General features: G+C 44.0%; 1 protein-coding gene across 1 annotated transcript; it reads right to left on the reverse strand.

Moving 5' to 3' along the window:
• Positions 1-263: 263 nt before the first annotated feature.
• LOC102778811 (trinucleotide repeat-containing gene 6B protein-like) lies at positions 264-17644 on the reverse strand. Its single transcript, XM_006797957.3, has 21 exons — positions 17326-17644; positions 15883-15970; positions 15076-15097; positions 14390-14824; positions 11289-14081; positions 11005-11157; positions 10619-10803; positions 10426-10488; positions 9837-9992; positions 9263-9400; positions 8268-8459; positions 7947-8069; positions 7458-7665; positions 6902-7054; positions 6578-6745; positions 6175-6321; positions 5184-5276; positions 4801-5016; positions 4615-4685; positions 2438-2577; positions 264-2341 (listed from the first exon to the last, which is right to left on the reverse strand). Exons 2-21 carry the CDS (start codon positions 15937-15939, stop codon positions 1768-1770), a joined length of 6087 nt encoding a protein of 2028 aa, XP_006798020.2. The 5' UTR covers positions 15940-15970; positions 17326-17644; the 3' UTR covers positions 264-1767.
• Positions 17645-18124: the final 480 nt, after the last annotated feature.

The following is an 18124-nucleotide window of genomic DNA, read 5'->3' on the forward strand; positions in this document are numbered from 1 at the left end:
ACAGGTTCAACACAGGATGAACTCATAAAGGTTATCCGTGTGGGTAAATAATTTCATTCAGTAAGCACTGGCTTAACAGAGACTGACGCAAGTGTTAAATAGGATTGGTTTGTCAATAGTGATGAGAGGGTGACTGACATGTGACATGTCCATACACCTTTTTTCTTTAGTCATGATCACCTGCTGAGCCAAGTGTGGATTACAGCAGACAGACACCTGAATTCACACACACAAATGACATAACAAAGAAGAACAAGGACAAGTTTAGAAGCCAATACTTTCATCTTTATTAATCTTGTTCTCATTTTGTTTAAATAAATTTTTTTTTTTATTTGTAAAATCTCAAAACGAAAACACTGAACAGGAGTGTTAAAGCCTGTCTTAATTTAAAACGAATACACAACAACAGAACATTAAAAACGTACGGTAACGCTTACTCTGCATCTGTAAACAACCCATCCCACCCCTCCCTCCCGCTCTACACAGTTTGATAAGATTTTGGCATGTCCATTTTTTTTTTCTCGACGCGTATGCCTTCAGCTCTTTGTGTCATTAAAATGTTCTTTTTTATTATTGCAGGTCGGACAATAAAAAAAGACAAGTCTGCTTTAAAAAAAAAAGAAAAAACAACTTCAAATGAGAGAGAAAAGCATTAGTGCGAATATTTCTTAACACACAGTCAGCAGTATACTGAATGCACTCAAAAACATTTTTGTATAGACCTTCTGTATAAGTAAGCAGCCTTGCCCACATTATGACAGGCATTAACATGCACACACATCATCCTCACATTCACGCACTCACGCATGACAACTGCGGTGGTTTAATCCACTTACTTGGTCTCAGTCTCACTCACGCTCAGTGTGTACGACACTACGCGTGCACACAGTATCAACACATGGAGAAATGCATCATAGCCTCAAACTGCCTGCAATTTAACATTTATCACTGCAACAGTAACAACCATGTTCAAGAGAGAATAACAGAGAAAAAGAGTGCGTGAGATACAACAGTAGGAGGTCAGCATTTTGAAAACAGAACAATGACATTTTTCAGTATTTTCACTGTTTAAAAATTAAAACCATACAAACAAAAACAAAACAGAAAACAAACTTAACATACACAGTAAGATACAGTTCTGCTGTCAATCAGAGCTGTTTGCATGTGTTTGGATTCGATCTCCATCTTTAAGGGGACGTGAATACAAACTGCACTTTAAACCTCACATCATGTAGTAGTTTTAAGTTCTCTTTTACGATGAAGGTAATGCTGTTTACAGTGCCTATCTGTCTGAAGGCTTCTCTGTATTTGGTGTGTGCATGTGTATGTAAATCTGCTGAAAAGTCACCTATTTACTAAGCACATTGCAATCCAGTCAAGTCTTTCAGACCAACTGACTTTTCATTCTTTTTTTTTTTTTCAGGATTCAAGTCTAAGCAGTTGAAATCTTCATCTGTGGAAAAAAGGCTGTATACACATCTAACAGTCCCTGCATTTGTTTTATATAATAGCTTAAGTCTGGCCACGAGAATGTGTGTAAGCATGTCTCACATTTCTGCTTTGTGTGTGCACATAAATTTGCATACTACGTATACGTATGCACACGTGTGTATATGTGTAGTACATTTATATGCATACCATGTAATGCGTGTGTGTATGTGTATATGTGTGTGCGTGTGCCATAGTAAGTACATATGAATCCCAGTGTATGCTGTATCAGTGTGTCCAAACCTACACGTACAAATGGAAGCAGGGGGGGGAAAATCCTCAGATGGAATCGGTTCCTCCCCCCAGCAGGTCGCCGGGCAACAATCCAGCAGGGCTGTCCATTTGGTGCCTTTCCTCCATCTGCGGTGCCCCCCACAGGCTGCTGCTGGGGTATCCTGCAGTCATGCCTCCCCAAAGCCCAGACCTCCCAGACTCGACTCCCCCGACGCCTCCTCCCTCCCCAGCCCCGTTGGTGCTCCACTGGGAAAATATCCCCAGCCCGGGTCCTTGGGCTGAGGAGCTCTCTGAAGAACTACCTGTACCATCAAGACTCTGCCAGCCAGAGCCAGAGGACCTAACTCCAGCTAGAACTGCTGCTCCACTCTCTCCTCCACTGCCATTTCCGTTTCCACCCGAAGTTGCCCCCACAGCTGCCCGCTCGCTCCCCGGAGAACTTCCTCCACTGCTGGCCACCACAGTTGTGCCTGTTCCGGATGAACCCTGTGCCCCACCGGTCGCTGCCCCTCCTGAGCTGGCTCCCTCTGCCCCTCCGGCCTGGGAATGTGCAACATAGCGAGCAACTTCTTCTTCGCTCACAAACTCCGCCAGGATCGTGGTGTTGCCCAGGACACACCTGTTTAAGAAAGTTATAAGACAAGGTTCTTCAGGTCAGTATGTGCAGGGTTACCGTTTGCTTCACGCGGAGCAGTGAGGGTATAGGTAAACTTACATGTGCAGTGCACCCTGGGCCTTGGCTGCTTCCTGCCGGGTGCTGTAACGAATCAGAGCGGTGCCCTGGGTCAGGCCAAGGTGGAAGGTCAGCAGGGGGCCATGCTGCATACAGATAGTCCTCAGCGTGGAGCCATCAATCTACAGGGAAGAAGGAATAATTGTATAAATACCGTATAGGATTAGACTCTGGAGGTGTTTGTCATATTTAGAAGGACCAATTTTGGTGAAAAATCCATTACTGTGAAGAGATTCTTGAGTTCTGAGGAACCCAAACATAACGTAAGACTTTGATTAGAAAAGATTACTGATAGTGACTTTATTGCAATGGTAGACGTAAAAGTAAGGAGCGAGGAGTTATATTACATCGACCAATGTCCTCAGCAGAACGCGTGGATGTGTGATGTAACGTTCATAGGGCAATTATCCACTATCTTGAGTGATCACTTATCGGGCCAGAGAAAGGTCAGGTAAGGAGGCCACACAACAATGATTATGTACATGAAAAACTGTGCACTAATAAATAATGTGAGTGGTAAGGTGTGGCTTTATGACATGTAATAAAGTTACATTTACAGTAAGATCTTCAAGTTGTGCAAGCCTGCATGTGAGATGTGAGTAAATAAACTACTGAAAAACCAACTTTTCTAACAAGAACAAACTTGGTCTTACTCTGGAAAACACTTTAATTTCTATAATTTTCACAGAGGAAGTCATGGAAGTGTCATTTATACAAGCTCTAATTGATTAAATGGCTCATCCAACTTGGCAATCAAATTACGGCTGGGTCATTCATGGGTCCGTGTAATTTGCATAGGACAGAGTGAAGGGGAATGCAAATGAATGAGAAAAGCAGTTTAAAGTGCCTAAACCCTGACCGATCTGTACATGTAGCTGTTAATATGGTCTAAGTATTTATGGCCATGATCAATTCTGTTGTGTCAAAGAGGTTTAACCCGTGAACACATGAAGTACTTAAGAAAATAGATTTTTAAAACTGAGGACTTCAATGAACCATTCGAGGTAAAAACAAAAAACACTTTAAATAATTTTAATCGCATCTATAATTTTATCATAGCGTACATTATTCCTCATTACTATTTTATACTACACAAAGTCCATTGTGCACATTTTCATGTTGCATATGAAAACAGCTGTGGTTTAGATACCTGCCTAATGAGACAAAGATCCCTGGTTTGATCCCAGGAGACAAATTCCACTGGGATCATGTCAAGAGTGTTATTCAGTGTTTAAATAAAAAAAAAACAAAAAAAAAACCCTGCCAAATCAAACAGACACCTGCTTTTAAATAAGGGAAGAGCTGAAAGTAGCTACACTGGCTTTGGGTATAGTACTGTATAGCTTCCAGGTTTCTTTTCTTACCAAACAAGTCTATACACTTCGTTTTTTGTTTTTTTGTTTTTTTTTTCTCAACCTATTCCTTCATCAGCTCAAATTAACAGGACCCTTTGTTGTGCCACTTAGTGTTGCACTTGTTTCTCTTCTTTGTTGTCTGCTTCACTGTGCACCTTTAACGGTTGTGCAAAGATCACATTCATTTTATTAAACTGGATGATATAGTTCTGCTACTGATGGCAGGGAAAGCTCGTCCTGGTCTGACCACCAGCAGCAGTAGCACCTCTCTGCCTGTTAACGCCTTTATTGCAAAGCCAGAAGAAGAATAAGGGGCGAACAAAGTAATGGCACAGTTACTCTACTTTTGGAATATGTAATAAAAACCACAAATATGTAAATTACACAAAATCTTTATATTAGAGTTTGATTATTACTGAATCATCATAATCAATTTTCCATGTGACTGCTTGACTGATTTTTAAGGTTTCCCAGCTGTAGCTTGATCTGGGGGGGGGGGGGGGGGGGGATTCATTAATGCCATCACAGATCCCCCCTCCTCCCCTTTAAATTCCTTCTCTTATGTTTCACAAGAAAAGCTCATCCAAATTCCTTCAAGCTATTAAATTGTCGATCATTATTTATTCACATAATTATATGAATGACGTGGCGATCATCAAACAAAAGCATGAAGTGTGAGACACACTGCTCATACAACACGGTCCTGTTACGATTTTACATCACCCTTTCGCACAAGTTCAGTTTCTGAAGATGGCAGTAACTGCCTTGTTTAGTCTTTTCTCAGTGTTTCCTTCTCCTCCTTACCTGAGGGGTCAGGTTGCTCAACAGCAACCAACAGCTGCCTCTGGAGGCTGCACCATCACTCCAAGCTGAGCCTATAAATTAGGGATAAAATGACAAATGTAAGATTTCTTTATTTACACTGACTTCATCCTCTATATCATAAACAGTTGAGCTGTAAACTATGAAATAAGGTCCCTGTAGAGGTACCTTGCCCAAATCTTGACTCTTGATTAATCCCACCCCCTCCCCAGCTCCGGGTCAACCGAGGGCCACCAGTACCCCATGGCGAGGGTGAGGCTTGCTTCTGATTGGTTAGGCCAGGAGGGGGGCGTGGCAGCTGGGAGCTGTTGCGACTGGTTTTCCACAACTTGTTCTGTCCAATGGGCTCTGGAGGCCAGCTGGGCTTGTAATCAGAGTACTTTCCTAAGAAGGAAAAGGTGAGTGGAAGAAAGAGGCGTAAAACAAAAGAACTCTTAACTTGTAAAATACAGTGCTAACACATGACAGAAACAATATAATGAAGCTAATAAGACTAAGCATAAGTCAAAATGTAAACACAGTTTAACAATATCCACCAATCAAAAACCCACCTGTGCTGTGTGCATTGCTGAGGGGGCTGTCTGAGGCACTGTAGGGCCAGGCACCGGGTGAAGGCAGCGAGGTGTTGAGAGAAGGATTTGGCCCTACAAAACATTACAATATTATCTAAACACCACTACACTTCTGAAAAGTTTATACACAAAGGCCATCACCACCCTGAATGCTGTGACTTTGTCATTGCCAAATCATTGTCTTTCATTTTATATTTAAAGCATAGTCTACCAACTCAAATTACCACCTTTGTGTGAGAGAATTATTTGCTTATTTTCTCCATTTTTGTTCCTCTCATCTCTTCTACTATTAGTAGTCTTTATCTTTTTTATACTATACAGAGTGAGACACTGTTTAAAGCACTAGTGCAGCTTCTTTTGTTGTATATGACAAATGCAGAACTAGGAACCTTAGGGGATGCAGCCACTATAACTTATACTGATTAAGAAGAAGCAGCAATATGCTTAAAATTGCTTTATCCGGTCCTGAGCTTGGCATAGCAGACAACTGTAGGCTACAAGAGAAACAGACAAAGTAAAAATGTCATTTTCAGATCCGAGTCCCTGTTTTTTGGGATTTTTTGTTTCTATTTGGTAGGAATCTGAGAAAGAGAGCCAAACTAACAGCTCTGTAGTAAGAATTAACACAAAAGAAATGCCTGCCATATAAAACAATCACCAGCTGACGGCTATAACAGTAAGTGGTGAAAAGATTTAGTACTTAGCCTTAATCCTCGTAGGGATGAGCTGCAGCCTTCAAAGGGGAACTTAGATTGTAATGCAGTCTATTAACAACTGCACCTTTAGTGATATAGCAGATTAGACGGCAGAATTTCAGATTCAGGTTCATTCTCAAAATGACTAATCATTACCACAGTGAGTCCCTGTAATCTATTCTGGGCTTTATTTGAGACAGAAGCAGAGTTGTTGTAACACAAATCTTAATACCAGAGCCAAAACCAACACCTATGCTCGTCAAAACTTCAAATACCTATGTTGTCTCGCAGTAACTGGTGGTCAGAGTCGTTGAGGCTTGGGGATCCTGGGGAGCCAAGAACACTACCAGGGGTCATATAGGGATCAGACTCTGGGTCTCCACTGTTCTGTATGCCCTTCCAGGGCACACCGGGCTGGAATTCTGTCATTACGGAGGAAAAAAAACAAAAAACAAAACCCTGATTAACAAATATGCCGTGCAAAACAGCCCAACTTAATAACTGTGTGCCTGCAGGGTTTGTTAACTATGCTGGCTCCAAGTCTTCAACCTAAGTACTACACATACTGGATGGCCCCGGCATTAGAAGCAAATTAACTACTTTAGTTATTAAAATGAAAAACAGCTGTTTCGGTAAGTAGCAGACAAAAAAAAACAAAAACAGAAAAAAAACACTCACCTGGAGGCCAGCTTGATGTGGCAGATTTGTTCCCCATTTTACTACCAGGGGTCCGGTGCCAGCTGTCTGCAGAGCCCTGAGGGGGAATCCCCAAACCATCACTTCCCAGCATTTCATACTGGGAGTAAGGAGACCCTCCTCTAACCTTTACAGCACTGGGTAAAGGGCCTTTAAAAATGGGACATGACAGAGCAAGGAGGTCAGACAGACTGACATGAATATGTTTCGCAACATTTTGGTTCACAGCGGCTCATTCAGATACACTGTGAACAAAGATGATTACCAGACCAGTTGCAGATAGGAACAGACCATCTGTTTACCTACCGTTCTTGTGAATGGTTGAGTCGGGGGGAGAGGGAGCTGGAGAGTGTCCCTCCATCATCCATTTAAAGCGGGACTGCTGTCCTCCTAGATCCTTCATCCCTCCCATCATGGGACCGAGCTCCAGTCCTGACAGGTTACTTCCAGGAGTAAGCCCTGGCAAGATGAAAAGAAAAAAGAAAAAAAAAAAAGGGTCAGCTTTAATGCGCACATAATATTTTGATAGTCAGAGCCTTCAGCTTTCAGCATTTCTTCTTCACTCAATATTTACACACCACTCTGCATTTAACCATTGTTATTATTAATCTCTGGCTCTCTTCCACAGTGTGCCTTATATCCCGTCTCCCTCTCCTCACCCACTACTGGTCACAGCAGATGGATTTGTCTTTCCAAGGCGATTGTTGGGATTTTCTGTCTATTATAGTAGGGTCTTCACCTTACAATATAAAGCACCTTTAGGTGACTGTTGTGATATTTGGTGCTATAAAAAAATAAAATAAAACCAAATATTATGCAAATCTGGGGAGCGCTGCATTTACACCTAACCACAAGCACTCACCAGAGTACATCCCTGGTGTTTTGGTGTGAAGGTCTGATAAGGTTCCCCCAATTCCAGGATGTGGAACAGGGTCTACCATGGCCTGTTTGGATAGGCCTCCCCCCAGGTGAGAGGGGGACAGTTTGGAACTCCCTCCTGGTGCTGCTCCTCCAACTCCACCCTGCTGATGCTGTCTCTGTTGCTGCAGAATAGCCATAATCCTCGCCAGCTGACAAGATGATGAAAGAAAAAAAAAAAAAAAGTACAGTTGAATGGTCACCAATAATCTATATTTATATTACATAGTTTCACATATTCTAGTCTGACGTGACTGAAGCAAACACTAGTGTCACATCTGTCACCAAAGGTTAAAAATAAAGTGATGGTTCTGAACTACACCTCAGCTAATTAGCCTCACAGAACTTCTGAGCATTTCTGACCACATTTTACAGAGTACTATTTATAGTGTTGTTACTGTGCCGATGGCATTTTATTGGCATGCACGCTCACCTGCTGTGGGTCTGGCTGCTGCCTGAGAGGCTGAGGCTGAGGGAACTTCCTCTGGTTCTGCAGAAACTGCTGCTGCTGCTGCTGTTGCTGCTGCTGCTGTTGTTGTAGCAGGAACTGACAAGCCTGTGTGTTGGCGGACAAAAAACAAAAAAACATAACACAGCTGTTTTCACAAACATTTTAATCAGTTACAAAGTAACATTATTTAGTCTACATCTTCTGCTTCGACATCAATGTTTTCCACTATAAACTAATAAGAAAAACTACTGACAATGTTTTATTGCAATCAATCAATCGATGACGTATCATTCAGGCACTTACCAGATGGAACTGCTGCATGGGGGGGTAAATGTTGCTGAGCATTGCTAACTGCTGTGGGGAAATCTGGGGAGGGAACACGCCTCCGCCAACTCCTCCAACACTTCCAACACCACCGACACCTCCTACTCCTCCAACTACACCACCCACACTTCCACCAGGAGAGGGCATCTGCTTCAGCATAGGACCCGGCACCTGCAAGCCACAAGAATTCACAAGTATATGGGTGCTGAAAGACACGTTATGAGAAACAGGGCACGTTATGAGAAACAGGGACACTCTATCAATAAGCCCTGTCAGGTTTCCAGCAGTGCATAAGCTGGAGCATCAAAACCAACAGCAAGAAATGTATGAAAGCCCTGTCAAAAACTGGTATTCAGTTTAAAAACATTTCAAATTGGTGTCACATTTACATGAGGCAGATTATGTGCCTGTATCACATGTGCTACTGCATACTGCAGTGACTCTGCACGCTGTAGGGAGGCAGCTTCTAGTTCGATAAAACTGAAATTTTTATAGTCTGCGATTGCAGAATATGACTAAATATTAGTTGGCGACGCCATTATAATTACTTTAATAAGTGATGGGAGTAGTCAGTAAAATAACTAAGCTAAAGTTTAATTAGTTGTTAACAATAATATAACTATATCATATATCATTTAATATTAACTAACCAACTGTAATGCTATAATTTGTTTATGTCATGTATAGTGAAAATCAATTGTTTTCTTTACTTAGTGTCACGTACAGGTTTCTGTTACCTTCATAAAATTGGCACAAAGTTTAATGGACTATGTTATTATATATACTTAATAATTATGTATAAACTCTTCTCAAAAAACTTGTGAGACCGCCAGATGTGTGAGGTTAGATGACCTTGATGACTCAATGCTCTGCATTTGTATAAGATATCCAATATACCAAAAAAAACAAACCAAAACAAGGTTTTGGTTTGTTTGTTTTCATCGTAATTAATAACATCACAGTAGGAAACAAACCTGAGCAGACAGGAACGGATGAGGCACTTGTGCACGTAACCCCTGGGAGGGGTTCATCGAATGCATGCCAGGCTGGTGCATCCCTCGAGGCTGAGACATCCCTCCACCGCCACTGACAAACACTCCGTGGCCACCCATCTGGAGCAGAATACAAACAATTTACAACTAAAGCCAGGGCTCTCGAAGTGTGGCCAGTGGAGGCCCTTGGTAATATTCTGTACAGTCCCTGAGCACAGCAAGAGAAAACGAAGCATCCACAGTTCATATCATGCTATCTTTAAAAGGAAAGGAGCATTTCTCTTCAATTTCAGCTCCATGGTTCTACCTGCCATAATTGATTAAATCTTCATAGCACTGATAAAGCTTGCCAAAGTGTAGAAGTGCCACTTTACATCTAAAAACTTTCCAGCTTCCTTAATTGGTCATTAAAACCCTTACTTTATTTGTGGTAATATTTTATAACACTCAGTCGATACTGTGAGTACTAAAGTTCAAATTATTCAAACTGACAGCTACCTTTGAAAAACGCAAGGTTCTTATAATAATTAAAGACTACTTAACACTCCCAACACACCTTTTCACCATAGGGCCCCATGTCAACAGGGCCCATATCTTTGGAACTAGGCATGCGGTAACCACCTCCACCTCTTCCTCCCCTCCGCATTTCTCCATTATAGTCAGTTATTCCTCTCTTGTCTCCTTCCATTTTTTTGTCGACACCTGGATCATCCTAGAGAGAGGTAGAAAAAAGAAAAAAGTGACCTCGCTCTTTAGTAGTACAGTGATAGTACCCTCACTGATAATGTAACCATTATAACAACATTAGTGATAGAGGGGGAAAAAATATTATATCAAATCATACAGCAGCAATGGCACCAAATACATGAAAGCTAGAAATCCATCCACTCTCTTCCCTTATATAATTCAGAGTCGGGGTGGGTGGAGCCTATCCCAGCTGTCTTAGGGCAAGAGGCGGGTTACACCCTGGACAGGTCACCAGTCTGTCACAGGACTAACACACAGACAACCATTCGCACTTACATTCACACCTATGGGCAATTTAGAATTACCAATTAACTGAACTCCACTAATTGCACGTCTTTAGACTGTGAGAGGAGAGCTAAAAAATGTCTTTTTAAATAATTATCTTATTCGTATCTTACCAGAATGCCCATATTTGAAAACTGGCGTGACACTGGGTTCATCCAACTGTCCCCTCCTCCAGCCTTTAAGGAAAAAAAATCCAAACATTACCCTTTAAGTGCTAAACAAAAATCAAAGTGTTTTGTTGCAGTACAATAAACTTCAATTGGTAGTTTATAGCCGTTTGTGTGTCCTTGAATCTTTCTTCCTCACCTTCATGTTTCCTCTTTTCCCCCCATGTGTCTGACCCCAGCCTCCAGAGTTGAAGGACGAACTGCTTCCCTGGGAGCCCGTGCTGTTCCAGGCTCCGCCACCATCTTCTTCCTCATCCCAGCTTGGATGACGGGAAGCTGAAATAGAGTCTCCTTTTCCAATCCAGTTTTCAATAGACTTGGCACCTGCAGTGAAAACAAAACAGATGGTTATGATAAAGTCAGCTGTTTCTCTATTTGGGGATTGTGGAGATAACATTCATGAAGCCTAGTCATACTAAGAAGTGCAATGTTGCTAAATGTCTGATATGTGGTTCTGAGGCATCATCAACACATGAAAAACAAAATGCTGTTTTTTTTGTTTTGTTTTGTTTTTTAAATCCTTACCAGGTTTACCAGGGTTGGGTGAAGGGTTCCCCCAGCCAGAAGCTTTACCAGGTTCATCTGAATCACCCCAACCTGATGTTGCATCTGAAGCCTGACCCCAAGCTGCCGTACCATTATCCACAGTTTGTACACCTCCTCCCCACATGCCTGCACCTTAATAAAATTAGACATTGTAGTTTAGAAGAAAGTACTACGTAAAAGAAGCTTAATAGTTTATGATTTTAATAGCAAATGTCCATAAGGTTGTTAACAAGGCTGACACTGAAATAGAAGCTTTTTCTTACCCACGGCGCCATTGCCAGGAGTTGTGCTGCTGGACTGCATCCCCTGTTGTCTTCTAGGTGGTTGTTGCTGCATGGATGGTGGTGGGGGCTGCTGACTATGGCTCTGGCCTGCAATTGCACTGTTCTTGTCCCACAAGTTCACGTTCTTGGTGTTGTAGCGGTTTGGGTCTCCCCAGGCTGATGTGCCATCGTCGATTTCCATTTTGCGGCTGATGGACTGAGGGGAAGGCTCTTCCCAGCCGCTGGGTTCTAGGGTGTCACTACTGCCACCTCCGGAGATTTGGGGAATCGGGCCAGAGGTCCAGCCTGAACTTTGGTTCTGATTCTTGGAAGGTGGACCTCCACCTCCAACATTTGGCCGGCTGTTCCACCCTCCTTGTATGGGACCTCCTGGTGGTTGCTGACCCTGTGATTGGTGCTGCTGCTGATTTGGGGCTTTCATTGGTGTCGCTTGGCTGTTTGGTATCTGTGCTGCTGCTGTATGGGGCTTTGTACTCCCCCAGTCCGGATGGGATTTGACGCCACCCCCATCTCCCCATCCTCCTCGCTGAGACCCTCCTTCATCCGATGCACCCCAGGAAGATCCCTCATCAGAGTTGCTCCCACCTCTACTTCGCCCATCTCCCCACCCACCTCCAGGTGTAGAATCTCTCTGTCTCCAGTCACCTCCCCCCCAACCACTTGTCTCCCCTCTTCCACCTCCTTTCCACCCCCCTGTTCCTTTATTTTCTGGACCATCTTTCCACCCACTACCCTGTTCTCCTATGTCTCTCCAGTTACCTCCTCTTTGATCCCCCCATTGTTGTTCTTCAGCCCCCCATGCTTTGCCCTGGCTTTCAGGTGGGAGATCACCCCAGCCTCCAGCTGCCTTCCCCTGGCTGCCCTCTAGATCTTCTTCTGGTGATCCCAGCTTCCTTATAGTGCTACTTGGCATATGAGGACCACAGGTGGACTGTGTAGCGCCACCATCCCAGCCATCCCTTACTGTAGAGTTCAGGCTGGTTGCATGGCTGCCACCAGATGTATCATTAGTTACTGAACCAGTGTTAGATGGGTACCTAGGACTGCGACTAGTGGTAGTGTTCATGGTTGCTGATGAAAACGCAGAGGAAGATGAAGTGTTTCTTTCATTTCTGTTTCCGACTCCTGATGAGGTGTCCAGGTCCCAGGCCACATTCTGTCGAATCTGGGTCTGCCCCCAGCCTGTGTTTGACAGAACCTTGGGGTCCAGGTCAGGCCGATTGAGCAAGCTAAGTAAGGCCACTTCAGCATTGGAGGTCTGATGGGAGTGGTGGTGCTCAGATGAGGAATGCTCTTGTTTCTGTTCGCTACCACTCCCTCCTCCACCACTTCCAGCTATGGATCCTCCTCCACTAGAGGATGGTCCTTCACCTCCAGTGCCTCCACCCCATTCCATAACTGCCCCGTCCCCAGTATCAATCCCTTTCTGATTGTCCCAAGCTTTTGTCATAGTTGCAAACTTTGGTGAGGAAGAATCCTCCAAACTGCTGCCAACAACACCAAGGCTGCCTGCACTACTGCTGATGCTGCTCCCCTCTTCTTCTCTTCCACTGGCTATTGCTAAATTACTTGAACTTGCACTTCCTGCAGTTTCACCCCACTCTGCATCTGAACTGCTTCCTTCCCACGGTCCCTGAGATACCACTGGGGTAGTTGAACCACCACCATTTCTCCTGCCCCACCCTGTCTTGTTACCTGGGGTACCAGAGCCCCAAACATTCCCTTCCTGCCCCTGAGCTCCAGTCCCTCCTCCACCCCACCCATCTGCCTGTGAGGCCCCTGCACTGAGGTCAGTGGACACTGGGGGTATGGATCTCCAAGAAGAGCTGGCAGAGGAGGAAGACGTAGAGCCAGAAAGATTACTGCTCCCTTCTTCTTCACTAGCAGCCCCACAATCCCCCTCACTGCCACCTTCTTGATTTGGTCCTGCTTCTCGTGCCGCCCCGCCTGAACCCAGCTCCTGTCCTGGGTTTCCTAAGTGCTGCTGCTGCTGTTCTCCACTCCTGGCACCTGCAGCTGTTTCAGTGTGCTGCTGATAAAGATCAGTTTGATTCACAGATGAAAAAGTGTGAGTGGTGATGAGGGTGGTGTTGGCGGAACATGAGGAAGATGAAGTAACGGATGAGTGTAGTGGAGCACTGTCCCCAGCCGAAGTTGATGTCCCACTCTGCACCAGGGCGGGCCAAGCGGAGGGGTTCATGTCAGGGTTGAAATTGGCACCAGGGACACTGCTGCTGCCACCTACAGGGCTCTCCTGAGGGCTAGGAAGAAGATGAGAGACTTTGGAATTGTAAAATGCTGCTAATCCTAGCCCCGCATCCACCTGAGATGAGGTGGGAGAGACCCATACACCACTGCCGCCACCACCACCACTTGACTGAACACATTCGTTTAGTGAGGAAGTGGAGGATAGAGGAGAAGAACGAGGGGGGGAAGGATTGTCCATGTTCCCTGCTCCTCCCTTCTGCTGGATGCTTATCTCACTCCATGAGGCACTACTGTTGTTGTTTCCGGGGCAGTCCTGCACCCCTCCTCCAGCCCCATCGGAACTCACTTTGGCCCCCCCTATAATGGTAGGCCAGTCCTCCAGGTCAGTCCCATCCACAAACACCTTCCCGCAGCCCTGAGAAGAGGACTGGCTGCCAGAGCCTGCCCCCCATGTGGAATTTGCATAAGTTGAAGTAGTAGTAGTAGAAGACGACGGAGCAGCGACACATAATGAGGATGAGGAGGAGTTTGGGGGTGAAGGGGAGGATGAACCCAGGTTGGAATCTACGGAAAAAATTGCAAACCTTTATTAAACCTTTATTAATCATGAACAACACTCAAAACTTTCAGAGTTTACTACATGTTGCTAACACTACCTGACTAATTAGAACAGCGAACGCATATCACTACTGTCATGAACAACTTTATAATTAATAAATTAATTGTAAAGGCCACTGATTGGTTCTCTCCATTGCGTTATCTGTAAAAATTCACCTTAAAAGAAAGTTTCTGTTCTAATGTAGGACAAGACTACTACTGTGTTACTGGACTACCTATTAAACTTGATCGTATGTTCTGAAACATTAACCCACCTGTGCCTCCAGCTGTGTTTGCCTTGGGGTTATCTGCTCCCTGTGAGGGAAGAGGTGGGGCGGCCCCCCAGCCGCTGCCTCCTTCAGCCCCTCCAGAGCCCCCCTCACCTCCACCCAGCAGCATGGAGGACAGCGGTGGCTGGCCCCTCTTCAGTAGCACTTTGTGGTCCTGCTGGCAGCGAAATCTTGGTGGAACCTCGCGAGACATGTATCGCTGCTGCTGGGTAGTCTGACTTCCAGAGGGTGAGGTGGAGGGCTGTCCGTTGGCCACAGCAGTCCGCTGCTTTGCATTGTTCCCACCACCAAGAGGAACTTGGGCAGAACCCCCAGCTGCACCAGGACTGGGGGATGAGGGGGCAACAGGGCCAGGGCTGGGGGACACTGAGCCTGGGGTGACAGGTGGCTGGGAACAGGAGGGCTTGGCTGATTCTGGCACTGGCAGACACAAATGAGAGAAACCATCACTCTGTAGGTGCGTTACTCAATTTATGATTAGTTTAATAACATTCACTATGGGTCTAACATATATGTATGCATGTGCATAACCACATCCAACAAATTCCCTACGTCGTTACCTCATACTGAAGTTCATTACAGCATATTTAAGAAGAAGAAACAAAGTCATTAAACTGACATGTGGAATACTCAGTGATGGAGGAAGGAAGAGTGACATGAAAAACACATACCTTTGATTTTTTGTTCTGGCACCTAAAAAAAGAAGAAAGAAAGAAAAGAAACTGAGATGTAAAGCAGGAGATAATTAGATTTTTTTTAATACAAAAAAAGGTTTGTGACTACCTATGTCCACAGGGGACATTCCATATAAAATACCCATCTGAGAATCTCAGATTTTTGTCCAGTACCTTAAGTTTATTTATTGAAGATATGGAAGATTCTGCCACAATACTCTCAAACTTTTATGAGGTAAAGGCCCTTGAAATAAATAACTTGTGATTTTTATTTCAGAGTGTTATTTTCCAGCCTTTTTTTAGTCCTCTAGAATACAGGAGGCTGGCCATGTGTGCACAATAAAGCAAACGGCAATTTTACATCCGCTTCAAGTGTCACAATCTAAAGCCAAAATCTCATTTCTGGTCGACTCAACATTTTTCTATAACCAGCATTAACAAAAATTATAATGGGATATAATAGCTTCACTAGCAAATCTTTACCAATTCAATGTCTATGACACAAAGGGAGAAAAACAATAGTTTGGCATGCTTGGTTTTTGGGAGGGGGTTTATTTTGTTTTGTTTTTTTTAATCTAAACAGGGCATTTTGGCTAAACTTTCAAGAGTCATACCAATGTGTGGGATAGGCAGCTTGTCAAGTTACAGCATGTTAAAGCAATTTCAGCTCTGAAAATTTCAAATGATGTTATTAGGGCTCAAAAATCTGGCAAATAAAATGTAAATTTTATCGACTCCTGTTCAACACAAACAGTCAGTGATACACAAACAGACTGTCTGCAAACTACACAGAGCACAGCATACCTTCTGAGAGGTTTCCCTTTTCTTTTTATCTTCTTTCTTCTTTTTCTTGTCTTCCATGAACTACTGTTCCCCTTCTTGATTCTCCTGTCTGAAAAGAGAAATATACATGTTCAATTATTTATCTAACTAAAGCCTCAATGAATTTGGCTTGTTGCTTATAAAGAGAGCATACCATTGTTTCACACACATAAATTCTGGCTCGAAATTTATAACATGCTATCACGAGATCACCGCCAAGTGTACTCCTACACAGTCAGTGTTGTAAGAACTGTAACGTTAACCAGAAGCAGACAGCTTGACAACAGCCCTTGGTAGTCTTGTTTCTCACTGCATAATTCATTAACCAGCAAGCAACTGCAATTGAACCAGTGGACAAACAGAGCAGCAGCCAAACAAACATGACTTTATAGTCTACAGCATTTCTGGGAAAAAAGGGAAAAAAACTTAGATTTTTTTTCAGGCAGTAAAGTAGGAAGTAAAATGGCTGCAATGACCCAAAGGGTACAAAAGAAAAAGAAATAGCGACCTGTCCACTGTTATGAAGGAGACACTTGTTTATGACCTCCCCACCATGCCAGAAGTAAACAAATGACATATGCAAACGCACAGCTCGCATCTAACAACAAAACAGATGACATTAAAATAGCAAAAACGGCCACAGAGGGAAACATAAAGGGATCCCAGCTTCTACAGAGCTGTAAATGTGACTAAGCCAAGTAATTCTGTTAGCCAAGCTGTTGATAATTAGCCCCACGACACAAGACGCTACTGAATGCTAACCCGACAAGTTACAGCCGTGACCCTTCACTGTTTAATGTCGCTCGCTGACATTACAGGTAATGATGAGAAGCACAGCCAGATATCTGCGCAGTACTGGGAGCAAACAACCTGCACCTCATGTAAATATAACAGGTCGGTAGGGTAGGGAACAGACCTGCAGCCACGAAGGGGCACCGGGAGAGCAACTGGCTAATGGTAGCGGGTTTTAAAGCAGCTAGGCAGGTGAGCTCTCGCGCTTTGACCCGAGAGCCCGGGCTCGCGGCGGTGAGCTGTCACAGAGGAAGGTGCCTCTGTGGCTCCGCGCGATCGTAACCAGAGCGAAGTTGACTGCTGAGAATGAGGCACGTCAGGCCCATTATTTCCACACGCTGCCCCCTCCTTTTACACGGTTTATTCTTGTAATTCGTAACGTCACGGCGGGCGCAAAACCCAGGACTAACATGTCAGCGAATACACCGAAAACCAGTCCGTAGCAAGGGGTCGACAGGGCCAAAACACACGACGAACCTGTGACGTTTACCCAGCTTTTCAACGCCTAACAAGCGAGCCTATTCCAAAAACCGAGAAACCTCGAATGCTCGCCGTGTGAGTGAATAAATACTTCGCGTTGCTATTCGGTACTTCTGTTGTGTGAAGGCCAAACGTCCGTGTTTTAGTACTCACCTCGGGAATCACGCAGGACATAAAGTGCTTCTGTGCAAAAATTCTTGCAAACCTACCGCTAGCAGGTTAGCAAGGTAGCTACCCTAGCGAGCTAGTTCTTCGAGGCTTTCAAGGCTAAATTGAATAAGAAATGACATCACCGAAAGGCGAAATGTTAATCGTAGAAAAACTGAAGAAAGGCGAGTATCCTTTTTTGCGCGACTGTAGCTCTCAAGCTGTAAACAAAACATGCATAACCCCTTGATTACTGTCAGACGCTCTGTGATCGGTTAGTTTACTATCGGCCATTTTGCTTCTGTGTGGAGGTTTTTAGGCAGCGTATTATATCACCAGGCTCGTTGTTGATCAGAGAGGGGAGGAGGAGCAGGGCTCGCGCCTACACTGTCCACCAGAGGGCGCTTTAACTCTGGAACATGATAACTCTGGAACATGACGTCATGCATAAATAAGTAAACAAATGTGCTGAAAAAAACAAAACACAACACAGCAAGCGCCTCCCACCCCCACCCCCTTTTCCATGTTTGACATTTAATTAGTTTAGATAAAATAATAAATGTGCTCAGATGTAAGTATTTAATAATTACTTAATTAATACTGTAATAGGACATTGTACAGTATATGGTACTATTTGGAGCTTGTACTGAATTTTCTTATTCCCGTGAGCTATACATTGAAATGTTTAACACTGTGACACACCATCAACCCATCCATCCATTTTCTTACACTCATCGAATTCAGGGTGAGGCCCGGAGCTTAAATCACATCTGTTCTATAGCACATGTGACCAGCTCTAGGTAAC

Source organism: Neolamprologus brichardi, chromosome 4, assembly GCF_056152115.1.
Source record: "Neolamprologus brichardi isolate AB-2024 chromosome 4, ASM5615211v1, whole genome shotgun sequence".
Lineage (NCBI taxonomy): Eukaryota > Metazoa > Chordata > Actinopteri > Cichliformes > Cichlidae > Neolamprologus > Neolamprologus brichardi.

Coding starts and splice junctions, on each gene's coding strand:
- LOC102778811 (XM_006797957.3), bottom strand. CDS start 15,939: ATGGAAGACAAGAAAAAGAAGAAAGAAGATAAAAAGAAAAGGGAAACC. Junction 14,825..15,075: donor GCCAGAACAAAAAATCAAAG/GTATGTGTTTTT, acceptor TGTGTCTGCCAG/TGCCAGAATCAGCCAAGCCC. Junction 8,070..8,267: donor CCATGCAGCAGTTCCATCTG/GTAAGTGCCTGA, acceptor GCCAACACACAG/GCTTGTCAGTTCCTGCTACA.